Below are 11,054 nucleotides of genomic sequence, written 5' to 3'. Positions count from 1 at the left end.
ATCAATGGGCTCAAGCATGGCAACAGTACTGAGGTTGGCCCAGGACCGGGCAGCATTTCGTTCTGTTGTGCATAAGGTCGCTATGAGTCGGTACCTACCAACTCAGTGGCCCCTAACAACAATATAACCATGACAATGCACCTACCTTGCTCATTCTTTGAAGGTACTGAGAGCTGTCCTTTAATAACTCCACTGATAAACCTTACCCCATCCACCCTACAGTCTTATCTTGCTCCTTCAGCCTTTCTCAAAGAACATTTAAAAGGAACACAACTTGAGTCCTATAAGGATGTCAAAATTGTCATTTTGATATGATACAAACTGAATATCCACATGGAAGAGGATAAATTTGGAACACATCAGATATAAAAATTGACTCAGATGGATCAAAAATCCACATAAAAAGTTAAAACACTAAATTTCCAAAAGAAAAAGGATATAAACTATCATGATCTTATAGTTTCTTAGAAATAAAAGGAAAAAAAAATAAACTGAACATCATCAAAACTAACTTTTGTGCTTCAAAGGATATACAAAGAAAATGAAAAGACGATTTATGGGAGAAAATATTTTCGAATCATGTATATATATATACATATTTGCGATGCGACTTGTATCTAGAATCCATGAGTGATTCATATCTCAATAGCCATTTCTCCTAAGAAGGTACACAAACAGCCAATAATTAACAACAACAACAACAAAATTTGACAGTCGATCCCAACTCATAACAGCCCTTAAGACAGAAAGCAAAACTGATCCATTGGGTTTCTAAGGCTGTAATCTTATGGAATGGAAGTACTTACTGCCACATTTTTCTCCCATGGAGGGCTAGTGGCTTTGAACCATCAGCAGCGGAGGGTGGTCATTTGTTGCTGTTAAAAGTAGTCTATTTGAACACCCGTGGCGGTTCCGATTTATGGAGACCCTCATCTTTCTGCCAAGCAGCAGCTGGTAGGTTCAAACTGCTGAGTTTGTGGTTTGTAGTCCAGTGCTTATCCTACACCCTGAAAGACAATGTTGTTGCTGTTGTTAAGTGCCATCAAGTTGGCTCCAACTCATAGCGACCCTGTAAAGGGTTTCCAAGGAGCAGGTGGTGAGCTTGAACCACCGACCTTGTGATTGAAACCAACTTTGCAGACCAGTGCATTAACCCATAGCAGCACACCAGGACTCCTTAAAGGCAATAAGCACATGAAAAGATGTTCAACATGATTTTTTTGTTGTTGTTGTTGTTGTTATGTGCCATGGAGTCGGTTCCAACTCACAGCAACCCTGTACCGGGTTTCCGAGGCTGTAAATGTTTACGGGAGCAGAAAGTCTCATCTTTCTCCCACAGAACAACTGGCAGTTTCGAACTGCTGACCTTAAGATTAGCAGCCCAATTCGTAACCACTATGATTAGTCATCAGGAAAATGCAAATAAAAACAATGAGCTATGGCTTCATAACCACTTGTAATTAGAATGGTATGTAAGTTATGCCTCTAGAGGCACTTGCTAATGAAGATGAAAGACTACAGCCTTCAGTATGGATTTCACCTCAGTGGAAACATAACAAAAATTCTCACATCTGGACTAATAAACAAAATTATGATAAATGGAGAAATGAATGAGGTTTCTATTTATTTTACTTGGATCCACAATCAATGCTCATGGAAGCAGCAATCAAGAAATCAAACAATGTACTGCACTAGGCAAATCTACTGTAAATGACCTGTTTAGAGTGGTAAAGAGCAAAGATTTCACTTTGAGAATTAAGGTGCACCTGACCCAAGTCGTGGTATTTTCAATCATCTCATATGTGAGGTGAAAGCTGGACAATGTTATAAAAACTGGAGAAGAATTGATGTATTTGAACTGTAGTTTTAGTAAAGTACCAGTATTCAAGGTACCATGAAGTGCCAGAAAAAAACTAACAAATCTGTCTTCAAAGATGTACAGCCATGCTCCTTGGAAGCAACAAAGGATAATGAGATTTGGTCTTGCATATGTTGAACATGTTATCAGGAGGGACCATTGCCTGAAAGACAACATCATGCTTGTTAAAGAGGGTCCGTGGAAAAAAGGAAGATCCTCCTCCCACCAACACACCAACCCAGGAGGGACAGACTGATGCGCTGCCTGCAACAACAGGCTCAAACATAGCACTGAACGTGAGGCTGGCCTAAGAAAAGGCGTTGTCTTGTTATATTGTATATGGGTCACTATGAATTGGAACCAACTCAATAGCACCTAACAACAAACAAGTTATGTCTCAATAAAGTTCTTTTTAAAAATAGACATTGTCGCTTCCACACTGTATGCTCTCTTTTTCAAACACTCATCAACTGTCCTTGGAGAAGCCAGCTGTCATGTGGTGAGGAGAGGTACACATGGTAAGGAACTGAAGGGCCTGCTAACAGCTTAGGAGTGAGCCATCCTGAAGCAAATCAGCCCCAAACAAGTCTTCAGGGGAGTGCAACCCAGGATCACATCCAGACTACAACCTTAGGTGAGATCCTGAATCAGAGTTATCCAGCTAAACTACAGATGTCATGGTATTTCAAGGCACTACATTTTGGGGTGAATTTGTTATACAGTAATGAACAACAGTCAATAAATAATACACCTTCCTCCTGCCTCTCTTCAGTGTTAGCTCTCTCCTCATCTCTTCCCAGCAGCCCCTCCTCTTCTGAGAGCTTCACCTCTATCCAGACGTTTACTCAGTGACTGTCCTGTTAGCTTAACATGAGCCCATCCCCTGGCCTTAGCTGAATGATCCAGAAGTGGGCACCCAACCTAAGCTTAGTCAATAAAATCCTTCCTGGAGCTTTTCCTAACTGAAGCCGAGGAAAAAGCAGTGTCTCTAGTCATTGTCACTATGAGATGTAAACTCGGGAATCATTCCCACGTGGGGAAAGTTGGAGAGCAGTGAAGCGGGAAAGCCATCACTGAGAGAGGCACAGAGATTCAACCAGGAGAGAGTACAGGAACTTAAACTCTGGTGCCAGTGATCTTTGCTGCAGGCCTGTCCTTCCTCGGGCAGGCCACACCTGCTTTGTAAGCTCAGCAGCTAAACAGTACCTAGTACATAAGAAATAATGAAATATTTATTGAATAAATGAGTGGATAAGATAATGCAATATTATTCCAATAACTACCCCACCCCACCCTTTTATTTCATTGTTTTGGTGGGGGCTGGGGGTGTTTGCTCAACAGAGTTGGATTTGATTATTTGAAACCTAAAAGTCCTAACCTAAGGAGACCTGTTAAATGGTTAGCTGCTAACCAAAATGTCTGTGGTTCGAACCCACCAGCCATTCTATGGGAGAAAGACACGGCACTCTGCATTCATAAAACTGACTACCTTGCACCCCAGAATCAACTCCAAAGCAATGGGTTTGAGTTTTTTGGTTTTGCCCTAATTACTAGTGTACAGGGCAGCTTCTTAACCATTTCATTCTCACTTCTTGGTCACCAGTACCATCTAGTCTAGAAAACAGAAAATACTCAAGAAATGTGTTTAACTAAATTAACTAATTATTATTCATTATTCAATTTTTACACGCAATTGAACAATTCACTATGGGTTGGAACTGACTCAAAGGCACTTAACAACAACAACAACAATGTATACAACCAGAGTTTTGGTTGGAGCTGTGGGTTAATGAGCTCAACTGCAAAGTCGGTTTGAACCACAAGGTCAGCACTTCAAATTCACCAGCTACTCCTCGGAAATCCTATGCAGGTTGCTACGGGTCAAAACCGACTCGACAGCACTTAACAAAAACAATGTATACAATGAAGCCCTGGTGTGGCACTGTAGGATAAAGCACTGGACCGCAAGGTCGGTTTGAACCACAAGGTCGGTGGTTCAAACTCACCAGCCACCCCTCAGAAACACTATACAGTACAGGGTCATTATGAGTTGGAACCAACTCAACAGCACTTAACAACAGCAAGGCATACAAGGACTCCTAGTGTGATGCTGTAGGATAAGCACTGGACTGCTAAACCAACCAGCAGCTCCTCAGAAACCCTATACAGGGTCACTTCAGTCGGAAGTGACACAATGGCACTTACAACAACCAATGTATACAAGGAGTTCTGGTGGGGCACTGTAGGATAAGCTCTGGACTACTACCCAAAAGTCCTGGTATGGCATTGCAGAACAATGCATTGAACCGCAAGGTTGGCGGTTCAAACCTACCAGCTGCTCCTTAGAAATCTATACAGAGTCACTATAGGTCAGAAATGACTCGACAGCACTTAAAAACAACAACAAAACTAATCGAAAGGTTGACAGTTCAAACTCACTAGTCACTCCTTGTAAACCCTATACAGGGTCGCTATGAGTCAGAACTCATAGTGCACTTAACAACAATAACAAATGTCTACACAGCACTGGCGATACCATAAACTGTTACATCTTTGTCTTGGAGTCTCTTTCTTTCAATGAATTCATTATTCAACAAATATCTGAGCACCCACTACAGACCAAAGACAAAGGACACGGTATTTGTCCTAAATGACCTAAGAGAGGAGCACACCCCAGTAAGTAAATCAATTACTCAAACAGCATGCTCTAACTTGCTGGAAGCCATCTATCTGTGCGGCAACTAAGCAGGAGCCGGGATCACAGGACGCTTACACTCTACTTGAGAAGGCAAGACAGAAACCGAAAAGGTACCAGTCAGACCACGGGGCACAGGTGATTAAACACCTAATGATTTGCTTTGCACATTAAAAACTAGTTGTCATTGAGCGGATTCCAACTCACAGCCCTCCCATGTGTGTCAGAGTAGACCTGCATTCCACAGGGTTTCAACAGCGAATTCTCAGTAACAGACTGCCAGCCCTTTCTTCAGACACGTCTGCAGGTGGCCTCACACCACCCAACTTTCCATGAGCAGCAGCCAAGCACATGAACTATTTGCACCATTCAGGAACTGTGGATTAATGTGCACACTGTAAGACACTGTTGTGGAGTGTTTCTTAGATCTACATGCAGCCAGCAGGTACTGAGTGCCTATTATGTGCCAACCCTGCCTCAGTGAGTCCTCAGACACTGTAGCTGAGAAAAGTGAGTCTCAGAGGATGAAACGATTTGCCCAGTAGTCACAGCCAGTAAGCAGCAGAGCTGCGCTTTAGAATGAAGGCCTCCAGCACACTTTCCAAGTATGACACGCTAGTCTGTCTACACAATTGGAGCAATTCCCATGTCCTTCCATGTGGCTTTTACTGCTTCTCATTCATCCTACAGCATACAGTACAATGTGTACACTGCACACACAGGCACTCACCCACTGATAATTTGATATCACTATATGCTTATCTAAGGAGCTCTGGTAGCGTAGTGGTTACGAATCGGGCTGAAAACGCAAGGTCAGCAGTTTGAAACTACCAGCTGTTCCACGGGAGAAAGATGAGGCTTTCTGCTCCCGTAAAGATTTACAGCCTCGGAAACCCTGTACAGGGTCCTTGTGAGTCGGAACCAACTCCACAGCACATAACAGCAACAACATATGCTTATCTGGAGTCCTGGTGTGGCCCTGTGGGTTAATGAGCTGGACTGCAAAGTCAGTTTGAACTACAAGGTCAGTGGTTCAAGCTCACCAGCCACTCCTTGGAAACCCTATACAGGGTTGCTATGGGTCGGAACCAACTCAACCGCACTTAACAACAATATACCTCTTTAAGGAGCTCTGGTAGCTCTGGGTGGCTAACCATGAGGTCAGTAGTTTGAATTGATCAGGTACTCCATGGCAGAAAGAGGAGACTTTCTGCTCCCCCAAAGATTTATAGCCTTGAAAACCCTATATAAGGTCACTATGAGTCTAAACCAACTCGACAGCACTTACCAACAACAACACACACCTATCTGGACTCCTGGTGGGACGCTGTAGTACCAGCTGGACTGTGAACCTTTCTAACATTGTGAGTTACAAGCTGAGTTGCTAGCCGCAAGGTCAGCAGTTCGAATCTGAGACTCTCTGCTCCCATAAAGATGTAAAACCTCAAAGCCCTACAGGGTCGCTATGAGTTGGAACAGACTCCCCGGAACACAACCACCACCACCAGCAATAACCGATCTACAGTCTGAGAAGCAAAGACCACAGCAGGTCAAATAGGTACTAGAGCATCGTGGGCTGACAGGAGCACAGTTGAGGAAAGATGAGCAAACCTTTCAAGTTAGATTTTAACTGTTTTTTGACCACAATATCCGGTCAGTTGTCCCAGAGTTCAGCAATAAATCAAAATGATCTTTTATTTCCTTTGACAGTTAACAGTACTAATGAATGCAGTATAATCTCTACATCCATCAGAAAATGTCTACCATGCAAACTTGAAGCTAAAGATTCACAATTAGTACAAAAGGGGAAAAAACTCCTCAAAACAAACAAACACACATTCCTCCCTCGTTTTCTACAAAACTAGCCTTGTTTGCAAAACCAGAAGTTAAGCACTTGGTTGACTGCTACTAGTAGGTTGCTTCCTGGTCACTTAGCAAAGAGCTGCTGTTTGCACAGCGATGGCTGAGAAGCTGAGAAATAGCTTTCAAGTAGCTTTTACCGGACAGCACTATTCAACATATATAAAGCACTGCACTGTTATGTAAGATATGAGAAAGACATTCAAAATCACTACAGCAGAAAGCACCTGGCACCGAAATTAGGTGTTAATACTCCACAAACGCTTATGAAGTAAAATATTTAATAACCCTTGGAAAGCATCAGTTGTCTATTAAATTGAGAGAGAAAGCGACTAACTTTACTCCACAGTAAGGAAATCAAAAATCACAGTGTTCAAAAACAATGATAGTAAAAAATAAAACAGTTAAATTCAGTAAGCATGAATTTGACATTCCTCCTAAGCCACCTCACTGGCACCCAATGGAATATGAATTGGGAGTCTCTCATTAGAATTAACAAAACCTCAAAGAACTGGAGCCAGAGCTAACTTCACAATCTGCTCAAAACAGTAACAAGGTATACTGGGCATACGCCTGATCCTTGCTGTGTAGCTTCGTGTCTACACAATAAAAGCACATCCAAGTACAGCGAAGAAGCAGGTCAAACTCCATGAGAGCATTTACTGTCGTTAAGTGTCACTGACTCACAGTGATCTTGTAGACGATTTCCAAGGAGCGGCTAGTGGGTTTGAACCACCAACCTTGTGGTTAACAGTCCAGCGCTGATACCACAGCGCCAACATCTACTACTACTCCTCTTAATGAACAACTCCACAAAATGTACATACCTTCTGTTCAGAAATGAACACAAAACTCTTAACACAAAACTGGGCTCCCCACTAATAAATCCAAAGCTATACTGATTTCCTCCAAATCAGCACTTTCGAAATGAGCAATGAGAAAAGAGCAAGTCTACAGCTTTAGAAGAACTCTAGCGATCCAGGATGAGGGTGTCAGGATCCGCTAGCGGGTCGCTTGACCTACAGTTATACATGGACAAAGCTTTCATCTCAAGACACCTTTGAAAGAAATTCAAAGCCAACGTGCAGTAGTATTTCGTGACGGCCGCAAATAAAAGCCATCAATCCCAGGAACCTGCGATGCCTCTCTACCTCACTAGAAACTGGCCTCATTAAAGCCCTGGTGGGGACAACCACCCGTGGATCTCATCAGGACGAAGCACCTTAAGGATGGTTTCCCCAAACCCAACCGGGGCCACCTCAAGGGAGACGAAGGGGTGAGGGAGTGGGTCACGTTCCAAAACAGCGTTGTCCATTCTACATTGAAGGGGGCGCACCTTCATTCTGAGACTGTGTCACCTGTGCAAGAAGGTGGGGAGGCTGAGGTCACCCCAAAGACCGAGCCAGCCTGCAGCTCCACAGCTCCAAGGAGCTCTACACCCCGGGCCCATCGCCCCGTCCCGCTCTCGAAAACTTTCCGCCCGGCTCCCGGGGCGCGCCCTCACCTCCCGGCCCCGGGGCTCCCACCTCCCGCCAGACCGCGATCCCCGGCCCCCCAGGACACCCGCACCTCCAACCCTAGTAACGCAACCGAGCCCCCGACCCTTTGGGACGAGCCCGCACCCCCGGCAGCTCGGGACGAGTCCACACCCCCGACCTCTCGGAACGCGCCCGCACCCCCAACTCCTCGGGACGCGCCAGCACCCCCGGCCGGCAGAGGGCGGGGCCGCTCACCGGTCCGCAGCTCGTGCTTGACGGTGAGGAGCTGCTCGCCGCCGCCGTCCCCGCTGGTCCCCGCAGCGCCGCCGCCGCTGCCTCCCTCCTCCTCCATCTTCTCCCCTTCCCGATCCCGCGAGTTCGCTCCTAGGAAATCCCGGGGCCAGCCGACGCCCGGCCCCTGACGGCGCCCGCTGCAGTCCCTGGAGCCGAGTGCTGCGGCTTCCGAACTCGGACGCCCTGAGGAGTCGCTTTCCCGCTCTAGCCGCCCGGCTCGCTCCGGCGCCTCCTCCCCCTCAGGCGGGCCCGCTAGTACGGCGCAACCAAACCACCCCTGCTCCACCGCCTTCTCCCGCAGGCCGCTCCGCCCCCAGTCAGTAAGTCTAGCAGCCACGAGCCAACATCACTCATTGGGTCTAAGATGCGCGCATCTGTCAGAGCCGGTTCCCATTGGGCAGTCCGCTCTGACGTTTTCATGAGCCGCCCGTCCCACTCCTCGAATTGTTGCTTGGCGGGGAGGCAGGAGAGGGAGGAGCCCGACCGTTCTGATTGGTTAGAACTAAGGTTCTTCCCCGCCCAGGTCTCCTGGTGCGCACGCGCAGTCAGGATCTTCCCTTCCCTGACCTCCCCAGAACGGTCACACCCCTAATTCCCCAGCGTCACTCTGTTAGTAAACAGTATCTAGTAGTCAGGAGGCGCTCTGAGTCTCTGATTGGCTATTGCCGAAAGAGGCGGGGAGGATGGATTGGAATGATTGGTCTGCCAATCACCGGGTAGGGAGACTGGGCCTGAATGAAGCGCCGCTAACCCACGTGCGTGTAGACATCCCTGAGGGTCCAAGACTGCGATCCTCTGGAGTGTGCGCAGCTGGGTGACAAGCGTGCCCTAAAAAGGTGTGAGCAGCTCTAGGATTACAGTAACCTAGTAAAGTGGACTTTTTGCTGAAATACGGTTAGGTCCCAGATATTACAAAAGATCACAATCCCAGCTCCCATGAAGAATTTTGGAGAGGATAAACATCCGTTTTCTAATGAGCTCTGGTAGCGTAGTGGTTACTAGTCGGCCTGCTAACCTCAAGATCAGCAGTTCGAAACTACCAGCCGTTCCGCGGGAGAAAGATAAGACTTTCTGTTCCCGTAAAGATTTACAGCCTCAGAAACCCTATACAAGATTGTTATGAGTCGGAACCGACTCCACGGCACACTACCAACACCACCAAACATCCATTTTCTAGGAGCACTTCCTAGGTGTTGAAAGGATGTTTGTTGTTGTTATTGCCTTGGAGTCCATTCCCCCTCATAGCCACCCTGTGTACAAAAGAAAGAAACACTGGGGGCAACCGAGCCATCCTCACACTGGGGGCAGCAGAGCCATCCTCACACTTGTTGCTATGTTTGAGTCCCCTTTTGCAGCCATTGTCAATCCATCTTGTTCACGGTTTTCCTCTTTGTCACCTACCCTCTATTAATCCGGATGTTCTTCTCTAGGAACTGGCACCTCCTGATAGCATGTTCAAAGTATAAGACACAAATCTCACCGTGCTCTCTTCTAAGAAACATCCTGGCTGTACTTCTTCCTGGTGATCCTATAGGACAAAGTAAAACTGCCCCATAAGGTTTTCTAGGCTGTAATTTTACTTGCTAATCTTTATTAAAGATACCAAAGATGCCCAGAAGAATGAAAAAATTGCCTTGGAAGAAGTGCAGCCAGAATGCTTCTTAGAAGAAAGGATGGCAAGAGTCCAGCTCATGTACTTTAGACATGTTCTCAGGAGGAAGCAGTCTCTGAAAAAGGATATCATGCTTGATAAAGTAGTTGTTGTTGTTACGTTCCGTGGAGTCAGTTCCGAAGCACAGTAACGCTGCATAGGGTTTCCGAGGAGCAGCTGGTAAGCTTGAACCACCGACCTTGCAGTTGAAACACCCACAGCGCCACACCAGGACACATGAGAAGTAGAGGGTCATTAAATTAATTACGGAAAACTCTCCACAGGATAGATTGACATGGTGATCGATCGTAACAATGCGCTCAAGGATAGCAATGGTTATACAGAAGGTGCAGGACTGGGCGGTGTTGCCTTCTGTTGTGCATTGTTGTTGTTGTTGTTAAGTGCCATCGAGTCGGGTCCGACCCATAGCGACCCTGTACAGGGTTTCCGAGGGTGTAAATCTTTACGGGAGTAGAAAGCCTCATCTTTCTCCCGCGGAGCGGCTGGTAGTTTCGAACCGCTGACCTTAAGGTTCGCAGCCCTATTCGTAACCACTACGCTACCAGAGCTCCTTTCTGTTGTGCATAGGGTGATATAAATCAAAATCTACTCAGTGACACCTAACAACAACCACCACGCGTCTTTACGGGAGCAGATCACCAGATCTTTCTCCTGTGGAGCTGTTGAGTGGATTCAAACCATCAACATTTCAATCAGAAAGCAAGTATCGATGGTGCCACCAAGCTCCTTAGACATTTCATACTGAGATGGTAACTGAGCCTGGACCTAGAAGTAGAGAAATCAAGAGTGGGTTAAATGGTTGATAAGGCTAGATGAAAATATAATGTAAGAAACAACCAACAAGGCCAAAGTAGGGTAGAAAACTGGTAGTGGTGGTAGTGTGCCATGGAGTTGGTTCTGACTCATAGCGACCCTGTATAGGGTTTCTGAGGCTGTAAATCTTTACAGGAGCAGAAAGGCTCGTCTTCCTCCTGCGGAATGGGTGGTAGTTTCAAACTGCTAACCTTGAGGTTAGCAGCCTGACTCAATCTTAAATACCCTACTAAACAAGGCAGATTTTTATAGTTCCACAATGGGAAACCTTAAAGAAAATTTACAATATTAAGCTGTTCTGGAAATTATTTCTGATAAGAAGGATGGACTAAAAGGAGGGGGGAGAGATAGCAGGGCTGGAATACTGTTGCAAGGATGGAACTA

At 46.0% G+C, this 11,054-nt stretch overlaps 1 protein-coding gene across 1 annotated transcript in view; it reads right to left on the bottom strand.

Moving 5' to 3' along the window:
* Nucleotides 1-8,243, bottom strand: part of RPS6KA5 (ribosomal protein S6 kinase, 90kDa, polypeptide 5) — a 265,048-nt gene extending 256,805 nt beyond the window's left edge. The window contains exon 1 of the mRNA XM_006839575.1: nt 8,147-8,243. Coding sequence (XP_006839638.1) covers nt 8,147-8,243 — 97 coding nt within the window. The remainder of the gene's footprint in view (nt 1-8,146) is intronic.
* Nucleotides 8,244-11,054: the final 2,811 nt, after the last annotated feature.

Source organism: Chrysochloris asiatica, unplaced genomic scaffold (assembly GCF_000296735.1).
Source record: "Chrysochloris asiatica unplaced genomic scaffold, ChrAsi1.0 scaffold00025, whole genome shotgun sequence".
NCBI classification, from domain to species: Eukaryota; Metazoa; Chordata; class Mammalia; order Afrosoricida; family Chrysochloridae; genus Chrysochloris; species Chrysochloris asiatica.
Note: the sequence above shows the minus strand (reverse complement) of the source record. Positions and strands in the feature narration are given on the sequence as shown.